The following is a 13,568-nucleotide window of genomic DNA, read 5'->3' as shown; positions in this document are numbered from 1 at the left end:
TTCACATGGTTTTGTGTGAATGATACACACATAAGACCATCTTCAAGATGCATATGTGCAACCACGAAGCACCAACATAACCCACACAATGGTTGAGTAATCCACATACATTCTTGAATGCTTTCAAGAGTAATGTGTGGCTCATTCTGAATTTTAAGGTGAGAGTGCCTTAAAATTAATTCCCTTATGGCACATCCAGTGCACATAAAATCTTATGGTTGTTGGGAATATTGCAACAGTCAAGTGTTGGTAAACAGAATTTCCAATAATTTCTCTAACTTCCCATACCATGGTGATAAAGGAGGAAAAATTATTGTGTATGCAACAAAATTGAGTATGAAATGATTCATACACTCAATTTTCTCAACTATCATGTCCTCGGGACATAATGTTGCGAATTATACTACATGTAGTAGTACAATCAGAGGCTAATGATATTTGGGATAATCAGGAGACTACACGAGATCTCCAGGACATCTTGGGAATAACCATCCACAAGTATATCATCACTGTAGCGGAGTTTAAGTTTCCTTCTACAATACCAGAATATTTCTGGTTCTTCCTTTGAAGTTGAACTTCAATCTTATCCCATTGAACTCATTTTCCTTCTCCGATAAGGAGTTGGTGGTATGGTTCAATCCAATGCTTGATAGATTGGTAACCATTGGTACGATATTTCGTACTACCACCCCTTTGACAAACTTGAGAGTTGTCATAGCAATTATTTCTCTTAAATGATTCATGCCCTTTTGAGAGATATACTCCATTTTTATTTGTCATTTTGTCTTCACTTTACATTCAACTCCCTGTGGTTTTGTAACCACTAAATTGCTGAGCGCTAAGAGCACTAGCATGAATTTCAGGCAATGGTATAACACTCATTGAACGTGACGTGCCTTCATAAGAAGTTCATCATATTTTCTCCTTGAAATAAAAATGGTATTTATATTTACCATCATAGGAGAATGTAAAGTGCAGTAAGGACTTACAACCAGATATGTATCCGAAATTGCCTTATCATATAATGTCAACTCGATGTTGATTTGTAGACAAAAGACATATAAGCCTCAACGGACATAAAGTCCCAAACACAAATCAATATTCATTTGTGTGATGCTTATAACAATATATCTCCTTAAGGGGGGTCCCAAAAAGGACAATGGATATTCACCATCCATTTAAATACTCAATTTGAGAATCGAGTCATTGCGATTTTGCTATCTTATAAATAGCCATGACATTATCTACATGTGGAGTTTCTGTGGCAACATGGCCACGGGTCGACAAAATCATCAATGTCCAGGACCCATGTTAAATGATTACTCCCACATAATGTCATCTCATCGCACTACCTTTCGAGAAAAGGTCAGCCATATGTTGCATGAAATATTCATGCATTAATTTACCATCGGTAAATTAGGTAGGATGAAAATGCTATGGCTAAGCATATTCATGGACATGGTGATTCGTAGTGATCCATAGATCAAGCCTTCCACAAAAACACCACAATGTGGTGTAGATCTTCAAATTAAAGTTAGTCACCTCAAAAGGGATAAACCTTTAATTTCCTTAAAACACATGGAGGTAGTCAACCACCTAGTGGTGCCTCACTCTTATGGACATTCTCATCGATCATAGCCTCCACAACCTTATGTTATTTATAACACATGAAGGTAATCATCACAAAATGGTGTTAAACCTCTCAGTTGTGCCTGAAAATTAATTCGTAGCTATGATGTCGTCTCATAAGTTGTGTTTGCATGGAAGGTAATCACCAAATTATGCAAGTATTTGCATAATTCTCTTCATAGCATAACATGGCGATGTTATCGTCGCCAATGTCTTGGTTCCACATTTGATGGAGTATGTGACACTAAAGTCACAACCAACGACAAATGCTATGAAGCTACCAAGCATTCAGAAAAACTTCATCAAGGTAGTCACCACATGTGTAGACATCATAGTTTTAAACGAAAATTATTTCGTTGCTATGATACCATGCCATAAATATTGCATCTTCATTTTTGCTTGAAACACATGGAGGTAATCACTACTATGTAGTGTAGACCTCACTCTTATGGAGCTTTTTCAACCTTGTGTTAATTAAAACACATTGAAGGTAATCACCGCATGGCGGTGTAGACCTCGCAGTTGAGAACGAATAAATTCGTTGCCATCATGCAATCCATAAGTTGTGTGCAAAATTGAAGGAGTCATTATTTCATAATGACATAATTTAGACCTTAAGGTAATGGTGCATAATCTACAGTTAAGTAGTAGATGCCACATATCAATTACCTTAAGTATAAACTTGACATAGTTATGCAAGTGTCATTCACTTTGCTACCTGATGTTTTCCAAATTTGCAAGCAAATTCCATTTTCTACAAGAATGATGGAGCCATCATATTGCTTTGCAACAGTATTACTCATGTAGTACATATGTCATTTTACGTCATGTAAAATGATGCATAATTAATTATTATGCAATTCAGCAGGACCAATGGTTTATTTGTGTATTTGCTCTCAAGTCTCGCAAATATCAATAACTTAATGGTCAAACTGCTGAAAACGGCAAGAGTCCAACGTGACTCGATTGCAATTTCTGTAAGACTCAATATATGAAAAATCTGGGGTGAAACCAAAAATTCCATGGACTTCACAGAATTATTAAAAAACTCGGAGGCTGATTTGTAAAATCAGTCAAAGGATAAGAAAATCCCAATCTCCGTTCAGTGCGGTTACCAATTTCATTGGGGAATAAACCGCCACTAGCGTTGGCAGAGGCTCGCCGTGGATCCGTGGTGGTGCGCCACCGCAGGCAAGCCCCCTTCAAGTCGACCCTCTTGGTCGCTGCTGCCCCAAGGGGACTGGCGTGAACGGCTGGTTGAAGTTCCGATCACGGCTGCTGTCTACGATCGATGGCCCTGATTCAGTGTCGATTGTCGCCGTCCGTCGTGGTCGCCAAGAACCAGCAGTTGCGGTCGCCAAGAACCAACAGTCGCGGAGGGTGCCATTTGCCGTTCCCGCGTTGTGCCATCCCGTCGCTGCGTTCTGCTTCGGAGGTCTGATCGCTGCGTTCTGTTTCGGCAGTCTGAGGCGTCCTTCTTCAATTCTAATTAGAAGATAGGATGAGCATGCAGCGATTAGTTGACCGATCTCAGTAAAAAAAAAAAAATTAATCAATCGATGCACCAAAGATTGAATAGGTTGCATGCAACTGCATGCTAATTGATCGTCGATTGAGTGCTTTGCCGAGAACGGCAATGGTTTTGGATTTCTTCATCTTCCTTTTTGGTTGTTCGATCCATCCTCTTCTACCTGTGCATGCGCTCAGAAAGAATCAATCTCCTGATCGGTTTCTCTTCCGAATAGTGCATGCATCGATCAAGTAAGATCGATTGCTCTGAACTTTCTTCGAAGAGGTTTGGCATGTGTGCAGCCTATCGCTCGTCCGGGTATCGACGAGTTAGTCATGATCGTCTTGCTCGGCCGGACATTTAGACTAGGCCAAATGCTCTTGGTAGAATCTACGTGCTGATAACGTGTTGTAGTATAAATAGAAGAGACACAAAGGAATAGAGCAAATGATTCTCTTCTTTCATTGCAATGTGGGATATCCACTTATATACAGATTGAAGGGGTGTGTTGGGGAGACACCTCTTCCCCAACAGACACCTCCTGGGAGGCATCCTTCCCATACACAATTGATCACATGTATTATTTCCTAACAGTTTTTATTGCTGCAAACACATAAGGTGATGTTTTTTTTGTTGCAATACTCTCTTCTATCCTATGGGTAAATCACCACCGCCAGGACCACACATTGTTTTCTCAAAAACTAATTAAGGGGCCAAAGTGCAAAACTATGTCGTGGCATCTTCTGGTCGTCGGATCGCGATCGGGCATGCTTACTGCAACCATTTTTTGGGCGCCGATTGCCAATGTTTTGGCGTTTAAATCAGCAAGAAATAGAAAAAATTGCATAAGGTGATTTATTAAAGTTAAAATATCATGATCAACTAAATCAAGGAAAGTGCACAAGATCGGTGGGCTGGCGGGGTCACCGCACCAGCAGAGCTGGTCCAGTGGGCCTCGTGGCAACGTAGGCAGAAGCCCATCATCAGCCTCAGCCACGCACTGCAGGGATTCGCTGGATGGGAGTTTGGGCGCTTTGCGTTGCGTCAGTGCGTCACGCAGCTGGGGTGCATGCGTGCCTCCACCACGATACCCACCCACACCGGCTCTCTCCTTCCCCAGTTGTACGGCACCTGAGCCACCCGATCGCTGCCGACATCTTGCTAGTCCAGCGAAGAAAATGCCACAGCGAACTCACGGGAACCACACATCGACCTCAGGGCATCTCCAACCGGGCGATCCATCCCCCGCCCGCGCGTCCGGGTGGGTCTAAACGGACAAAAACGCGGCCCAGCGCGCGGACCTATCCCTAAAACGGACGGCCGCGGCGTCCGGGACGACCCAAACCCGGTCTAAATCTTGGACGAGTTTGCGTGGCCGTGGACGCGAAAGGCTGGTCGCTCGCGTCCTTCCCTTGTCCGCCCTGGCCCGCCTGTCTGCCACCCAAAACACAAGGTCGTCGCACATATCTCCCCACCGCTCCGCCGCCACCCACGGACCGGCGATTTGGGAGCGCGTCGACGCCGGCCATCGTCGTCGAGACGCCGGCAAGCGGGGCGGAAGCATAGGTCGAGGTCCCGCGCTGCTATCGCCGAGTCGTAGCAGAGTCGGAGGACGCCGCCGCCGGCGCTGTTGTCCTCTCACCGTCGCGACACCTCCCGCCGTTCGCACCTGCGCCGTTTCCCCCGGAGGTGAGCTCTCCTGCACCGTCTTTCCAGACCGCAAGTCGGCTGAGACGGCCATGGCTGTAGGTCCCTAGAGAAGCATTTGGATCGCCTCCGCCTGCGAGGTGTTCGTTCAAATGCTCGAACTAAAATGTGTCCTTTTCAGATCATGGTGGACAGCGACGACGAATACTACTTCAAGAACTTCATCGACACGTCGTCAGAAGAGGAGTCCGACGACGATTTTTTCACGGATCTTTGCGCCGCTCATCCACGAGCACACTGTCTCGCAAATCCCCGTGTTCCGGGGGTCGTTCTTGCGGGGCGCGCGGCCGCCTTGGACCGCAAAGAGAACGCGGCCACGACCAGCTCTACAACGACTACTTCCAACCCACTCCATTGTTCGTGCCGCACTTGTTTCGCCGTCGTTTTCGGATGACCAGCCATTGCTGTTCGCCGGATAATGGATGGCGTCAAGATCTACGACGACTACTTCGTGCGAAAGTGGATGCGGTTGGCAAGGTAGGCCTCTCTTCGTACCGTAAATGCACGCGCGATTAGGATGCTCGCATATGGCGTTGCGAGTGATTTCGTAGATGAGTACACTCGCATGAGTGAGTGAACCGCTTGGAATCGATGTACGAGTTCTGCAGAGCGTTGATCGGTTCGTTCGGAGAACAAGACCTCCGTCAACCTAATGCAGAGGACACGGCTCGTCTGTTGTCGATCAACGCTTCCTGTGGGTTTTCCTGGGATGCTTGGCGGATAGACTGCATGCATCGGGAGTGGAAGAATCGCCTTTGGTTGGCGGGGGCATACAGCGGCCATTCGAGGGGTGCACGGTCATTCTTGAAGCTGTTGCTTCCCATGACACATGGATTTGGCACTCATTCTTCGGAATGGCTGGCTCGCACAATGACATCAATGTGCTGCAGCGCTCTCCGGTGTTTGATAGGCTAGCGTACGGTCAGTCCCCTGATGTGGATTTTGAGATCAATGGCCACCACTACACCAAGGGGTACTACCTTGTTGATGGTATCTATCCACCTTGGGCTACACTCGTGAAGACAATCCGAAACCCCAACTCAGAGCAGGAGGCAAGGTTTGCCAAAGAGCAGGAGGCAGCCCGGAAAGATGTCGAGCGGGCGTTTGGCATCCTCCAAGCTCGTTGGGCTATCGTCAGACACCCTGCCAGAGCCTAGGATGTGCAAACTCTGTGGGAGGTGATGACCGCTTGTGTAATCATGCATAACATGATTGTTGAGGTAGAGCGGGATGATTCACTCTTTGATAATGACTGGGAAGGCCAAGGAGAGTTGGTTACTCCTCAACGTGCTCCGGCATCATTCCAGGACATTCTTCATGCGCACCATGAAATTCGAGATCTAGCTGTACACAACCAGCTTCAGGCTGATTTGGTCGAGCACATGTGGCAGCATGTAGGCAACAATGCTGCAAACAACAATGATTAAGCCTAGAGCATTTTGTATCGTTTTTTCATTTTATTTGAATAATACTTTATCCTTGATTACATGGACTATGTAATGTGTAATACATTTTGAGCATTTGAACTACTTTATATATTTTTTCTATAATTTATTTTGCGTTTTTCTAGTGAATTTACAAGAAAAACATACCATGGGGCGCCGCGTCCGCGCGTCCGTTCAGGTACGCAAACGGCCCAAAACGGACGGCCCAGCGCGTCCGTTTGGGTCGCCCGGCCCTCAGCTCTCAAAGTGCCAAGAAAATGTCGTGGTCGCTTTGCCGGAGTTCTTTATCAGCTAATTATACTATCATCTCGAAAGCCCGATCGGGTTGAGATGTCAAAACCCATCTTGTAGTTTCTTGCACGACGCAGCATGCTTGCTGCAGCTTTATTGAGAATAGTAGTATAATATTCAGTTATCTTGTTAACAAGATGTGAGATTCAGACTTCGCTGCGAAGGCCGGTGCAACTGGTATGTACATACGTGGATCCCCAAAATCTTTGCATTTTCGTGGCTTGCTCGGATGACAAGCTAGGAAACCATATCTCTCATTTTGCTGGCTCTCGCTCGCGCGTGCGCAGGCCGGCTTCGTGATTCTTCCAGCCGCTACCACCACACGTGTACAGCTCAGCAGGACGCGTGCCGTAGCCTGTCGATCAGCTGCATAACGTCCCTTTCTAGCGATACGTCGGAAACTTTTGAAACGTGCGTTCCATCACCTTCGAAGATTATTGCACAGTGCTCGGATCCGCTAAAGATTCTGCTCATCGATCCACCATTACCAACGAGATCACCGCCGTCTCTGTCTTGTTTTCTGAATGGGCAGCTCTCCTCGGCGAAATAATACTCTACATAACCATTAGAAGGTATACGTGAGGGTTTAAGGTCATGTATATGCACGCACGCCATTGACTATCATCGACGAAGCATGGGCTCCTCCAGCTTAGGAGCACTGGTATGTGAATGGGACGGCGGCACCTTCGTGCACGCTAATGGAGAAAAGAGGCAATCAACGGCGTATCACACTCACACATACCACCATGTGGGCTGTCGCCGTTTTTATCTGATCTCGGCATGCAGTGTTACGGTGTACGGTTCGGTGATCTACCCGTCCGGCCGTCCGGGTCGTACGTGTGCACCGTATATATCACCGAGTGGATGATTGCATCTCATCTCTAGAGCCTACATACACGTCGTCAATCGTCACTCGTCAGTCGAGCAAGTCTCATCGGAAAAGAAACCTACTATCTGTTTTGGGGTTAGACGTTGAGAAGATGGAACATGCTATGTTTGTCGCACCTCGCACGTGTTCACTCCATTTTGGCACGGTTTGGCGCATTCTCGGAACACATTTAGCTACCGCCTAAAATCGAAATCTCCTTGTGGTCAAGGGAGTGCTTGTGCCTGCAGTGGTGGAGTTTCTGAATGGTGGTGATCTTCCTATTGAGCTCAACAACACAGCTATTGTGCTAATCCCTAAAGTAAGACATCCCCAGTCGATAACACAGTATAGACCGATTTCTTTATGTACGGTGCTTTACAAAATCTGCACGAAGATGATTTCACTTCGATTGCGGCCTGTTCTAGAAGAGATAATTAGCCAGGAGCAGAGCGCTTTTGTTCCAGGGCGTTTGATAACGGACAACGCTTTAGTGGCTTTTGAGAGTATCCATAGTATGAAGAGAAGGAAGAAGGCAAAGAAAGGTGCCTGTGCGGTTAAGTTGGATATGATGAAAGCTTATGACCGTGTGGAGTGGCCCTTTTTGGAAGCGATCATGACCAAGCTGGGTTTCTCGGAGGCTATGGTCAGGTTGATAATGAAGTGTGTTTCTTCGGTTCAATTCTCAGTAAAGGTGAATGGAAATTTATTGCCTCAGTTCTCCCCATCCAGAGGATTACGCCAAGGAGACCCGATATCGCCATATCTTTTCTTGATGTGTGCGGAAGGTTTGTCGACTCTACCGAATTATTTCGTATGGGTTTTGTGGACGAGAGGGTAAGAGTCTGTAACAGATCTCCGTGGATTACGCATTTGCTGTTCGCGGATGATAGTCTCATTTTCATCGAAGCTTCAGCTCGTGGTGCTGCACGTCTCAATGTTATACTTCACATGTACAATGAAGCATCCGGGCAGTTGGTCAATAGAGATAAAAGCTCGATCTTCTTTAGTCCTGGCATCCCGGAGGACCAGAGATCGGCAGTCAAAGGGGAGTTGGACATCCAGGTAGAGGCTTTCAGTGAAAAATACCTTGGATTGCCCACTGCTGTGGGTAAGCTTACGAGCGAGTCCTTCGAATATATAGCTGATAGGATGAGGAGCAAACTCAATTGCAGATCAGGAAAGAATATGTCCTATGCAGCAAAAGAAGTGTACATAAAGGCAATTATTCAGGCAATGCCGACATACAGTATGTGTTGTTTTCTGTTAGGGAAGGGCACTTGTCAGAAGCTGACTTCCATCATGGCACAATTCTGGTGGAGCGGGTCCCTTGACAAACGCTCTATGCACTGGTTGGCTTGGGACAAGATTGCGAAACCAAAAAACTGTGGAGGGATGGGGTTTAGAGAGATGCATCTTTTTAATTTGGCTCTATTGGGTAAACAAGGATGGCGTCTCATTACAAATCCAAACTCCCTATGTGCTCAGGTGTTAAGTGGGAGGTACTATCCTACTGGAGATTTCATGTCAGCTGTGGCGCCTAGAACGGCTTCACGGACTTGGCGGGCTATTCTCTGGTAGAGAGGCTCTTGCAACAGGTTTGATCAAGAGGATTGGATCGGGAGAGACAGTGTCGATATGGAATGACTGTTGGATCCCGGAGTCCAGAACGATGCGGCCATTGGGGCGGCTTCAAGATACAGACAAAGAATTAGTAAGTGAGCTGATTCAGCCAGGCACACACCAATGGGATGAACACGCTGTTCGTTCTATCTTCTTTGCCCCTGATGCTGATCGGATCCTGCAAATTCCACTGAGACGGACAGATGGAGAAGATTGGCTAGCTTGGTCCCATGAAAAATCGGGGATTTACACTGTTCGCTCGGCTTACCGTGCTCTAGTCTCAGCTAAGGAGCAGATGGACGTGCAGCCTGCCACCGCTTCGGCGTTGAGTGAGGGAGAAAAATGGAAGAAGCTATGGAAATTGGATGTTCTACCGCGGGTACGAGTCTTTTGGTGGAGAGTTCTCAAAGGCATTGTGCCTGTTTATGCAACTCTTGCCAGGCGGCATGTCAAAGATCAAAGTACCTGTCCGGTGTGTAAGGCAACATCCGAGACCTTAATGCATGCTTTGGTGGAGTGTTCGCACGCACAGCTATTCTGGACTGCGGCGAAGGACGCTTTCAACCTGAAATTGCCACGTTTGAATCCTGTAACGTGGACAGAAGACATACTCAGTGAACCTACTTTCGAGGGTTTAGACAAGTCACTGACTATATCAATTATGGCTGCTATTTGGGACTCACGAAACAAATGGAGCCACGATGATGCAGGCTATAATCCAAAGGCAACAGTGGATAGTATCGCGGTGACACTAGCTATGCTGAATGGCTTGAAGAAGAAGAAGAAAGCTGCAATAACCAGGCCGCATTGTACCTGGCATGGACCTCCCCTGGGAGTTATCAAACTGAATTCCGATGGGGCGATTAGGTCAGATGAGGGCATTGCTTCAACTGGTGGAGTTGCTCGGGACTCGAACGGGTTTAAGAGTGCGTGGTGCAAGTTGTACAGTGGCATCTCTGATCCGCTCATCATTGAAGCTCTCGCTCTACGAGATGCAATTGTGGAGGCGAGGTCACAACATTTTGACAGGATCGTTGCGGAGACCGACAGTTCAGAGCTTGTCCGGCTATGGATGGAGCGAGGGAACCATAGAGCAGTGATTGCTCCTATCATTAGTGAGATTAGTGATATTTCCAAACAGTTTAGTTCGTTTGAGGTTTTATTTGTGCGTCGTTCAGCAAACTCTGTGGCTCATGAATGTGCAAGGTTTGCATGTGCTCGTGGTGTCTCACAAGTTTGGTTGAATGAGAGTCCTGAGTTCTTGTTCAGCAGCCTCACGGCTGATTGTAATTCTGGAGATTTGAATTTAATATAGAGTGGTGGTTAACGTCAAAAAAAAAAAAATCGAAATCTCCTTCAGCTTGGGCTAGGGCATTCCCACACGTGTCCGTACGTGTAGGACGCTGGCTGTTTCATTCCTCGAGCGCACTGTGTCTAGACAGAAGAGGTAGCATATCCGCGTCAGAGTGGCACTTGCAGCGACATCTTAGTTACCTTTTCGAGCGTTAATAGAAACAGAGCGAGCGTTCTTCTTAACAGAGTCATGACGGCCCTATTAGTACTGCCACAACCCATCGCGAGGCTCCCCACCCTGCGCTCCCACCACCATCGTCTCGCCTTTCTCCAAAGGTACCGCTGCCTCCTCCAATGCTTGCTTTCCCAAGTATTGGGTTCGTTCCTTTCCTCTTCTCTCGTGTTCCTGGTTGATAATCCAAATCGATTTGATACTTCGGTCTGCAGATCCTACAAACTCGGCCCGTCGTCGCGAGTAACCGCCATGTCGTCGTCGTCGTCCGATCCGTCGCTGGAGACGGTGGCGCCCCGTGCGGCCGTAACCAGCGAGCGGAAGCTCAACCCCGACCTGCAGGAGCAGGTGCCTAAGCCATGTACGTATATATCCCTTTCCCCTCCAACTTGGTCAGGACTCAGAATGTTCAGAGATCGGTGGGAATTCCTCTGCCTATCTCCCGTTCTTTGTGGTGTTCGTTAACCGATGGAGTGACGACCAAGGCGCCGCCCAGTAACAAGAAAAGAGCCGTGGACCATCATCGTCGCTTCTTCTACTGTCACTTCATTGGTTAAGCCTGAAAAATGTTCTGTTTCTGGTCATCGTCGCTGTCTCTTCATTGGTTAGCCTGAAAAATGTTCTGTTTCTGGTCAAATAGCCGCGACTCGAAAGAGTTACATACTTTTGTTCAGCTGACCTGTTAGCAGAACCATGCTTTGTTTAATATCCGATGAATTTGCAGAGCTCCGATACGTTTAATCTTCTTTTTTTACTGCATCGATCTCTGAGCTCGCATCGCATATACTATGCAGACCTCGCGAGAGCCATGGCAGCGGTGGACCCGAGCCACCCGGAGGGAACCAGGGGGAGGGACACCCGCGGTATGAGCGTGCTCCAGCAGCACGTCGCCTTCTTCGACAGCAACGGCGACGGGATCGTCTATCCATGGGAGACTTTCAAAGGTACGTCACGCTCGTCTCGCTATATATCATTGGTTGACAGTTTTATTCAGTCCGGTGTTTCCAGTTTTGGACAAGCCGTCAGATATGATGATATCGCACTTTCCTTTTTTGTCCCGGTGAGATTAGAATTTTATCCAGTTGACACTAATACCTTATTTTTGGGACACCTACGTCCTTGTTATTTCAGGCATGCGAGCAATAGGGCTTGGATTCCCCACATCCCTAGCCACCGCATTTTTCATCAACCTCGTCATGAGTTATCCTACTCAACCGGTAAGCAGGGCATCTTCATTCACCATTTCAGCTATATGAAAGATACGAAATTGCAAGTCATGACCCCCCTGATTCCTACAAGATTGTTTGATCAGACTGTAGGAGGAAAAACTAAGAGCATGCAGTCAACGATTTTTTTTTCAATTACATATAATGAAAATAAATTCTTACCAAAATTTCTATTGGATTAAATCCTAGTATTACGTATCAATACAATGAAAGTTGGCACAAAATCATAAGGGCTACGATCCTCCAAATTGCCTATGGGAGTCCTTTGAATCAAAGAGATCCCTTACATCCTCATTTAAGTTTCCCAGATCTAACTACGGCGACTCGAGTCTCAGATGAATGAACTTATGTGTTTGTTAATTCATATATGAAATTGGAAACACGGGAATTTTAAAGTATATCACTTCCATTAGGCCCAGTTTGCAGTTGTTGTATTGAACTGCATTGCACATTATAATTTGGTCAGTTAGGACAGATTTCCACGGCTACACCTTAATGTGGGCTGTTTCCAACGAACTTCCATAAACTAAATAAAGCACTATAAAACGTCTTTTAAGAAAGTAACACCAATGCCAAACGAAACCTTTATTAGGGACACATGAATTTTATGTTCTGTTTTTTCACTGTAGAGTTGGATACCTTCCCCTCTGCTCTCAATACATATAAAGAACATCCACAAGGCCAAGCATGGGAGTGATTCTGAAACATATGACACCGAAGGGAGGTATGCCCCCTCTTCCAAAAAACACAATTTATCACCAATTCAAATATCATATTTCTAACTAACTTTTCCTACTCTCTGCATAGGTTTGACCCATCAAAGTTTGATGCTATATTCAGTAAGTTTGGTCGAACTCATCCAAATGCTCTGACAGAAGATGAGATTAACACCATGCTCAAAAGCAACCGTAATATGTATGATTTTCTGGGATGGTAAGTGCAATTCTGAATTAGAGCAATACTCTTTGCTCTTTAGTACTCATTTCAGTTACATATTCTTAGAAAATGTGAATTCAATATTCAAAACTTTTTTCTAGAAAGGCATATAGTTACTCATACACCATACTTCTGATAGTCTCCTTCGAGTATTTTTCAGTCCTGCAAGTTGTGTCCATTTGAAGCCTGTCCTTGAAAACTTGTATGTTTTCTAGGCGTTGAAAAGTATAATATGTGAATATACTTATCACCCCAGCTTGTTCACACAGGGGCGCTGCCATCCTAGAATGGAAGATACTGTACAAAGTGGGAAAGGATAAAGAAGGCCTCTTGCAACGCGAGACCGTTAGGGGCGTCTTCGATGGCAGCCTGTTCGAGCGACTTCAGGACAGCAAGAAATCTTCCTAAAAATTCGCTGTTCAGAGCAGTGTGTTGTCAATAAGACATCTTCACTTGAAAATCCTTTCTTGCCTTAATTCGAGTTGTACACGTTGAGTAAAAAGTGTTTGGATCCGTTTACAGAGGCATGGACATTTTTTGTTTACATATGTAAGTGCACAAAAGGTTTACCATGGAACTTGTAATGTGCATTCATGAATCATCCTTGCCTCGCATAAATTGTTTAGAAGATACTTACCTCGTTTTTTTTTTTGAAATAGGAGCATCGTCCCGGCCTAGCGATGCACACAACCTTTATTCATTATTAATCAGCAACTGCTAGCAAAAGCCATACATAGATCATACAAGCCAAAGCAGCCAACACAACACTACCGAGCACGATGATAGCAGGCCATCGCCTCCTCCCCAGCGG

General features: G+C 46.0%; 1 protein-coding gene across 1 annotated transcript; it reads left to right on the top strand.

The window, feature by feature from the left end:
- Window positions 1-10,552: 10,552 nt before the first annotated feature.
- LOC127296449 (peroxygenase) lies at window positions 10,553-13,358 on the top strand. The gene is made up of 7 exons (XM_051326526.1): window positions 10,553-10,699; window positions 10,811-10,956; window positions 11,390-11,539; window positions 11,727-11,812; window positions 12,451-12,545; window positions 12,629-12,754; window positions 13,027-13,358. Exons 1-7 carry the CDS (start codon window positions 10,614-10,616, stop codon window positions 13,163-13,165), a joined length of 828 nt encoding a protein of 275 aa, XP_051182486.1. The 5' UTR covers window positions 10,553-10,613; the 3' UTR covers window positions 13,166-13,358.
- The last annotated feature ends 210 nt before the right edge of the window (window positions 13,359-13,568 follow it).

Source organism: Lolium perenne, chromosome 4 (assembly GCF_019359855.2).
Source record: "Lolium perenne isolate Kyuss_39 chromosome 4, Kyuss_2.0, whole genome shotgun sequence".
NCBI lineage: Eukaryota > Viridiplantae > Streptophyta > Magnoliopsida > Poales > Poaceae > Lolium > Lolium perenne.
This window is presented reverse-complemented; position numbering and strand designations above follow the sequence as displayed.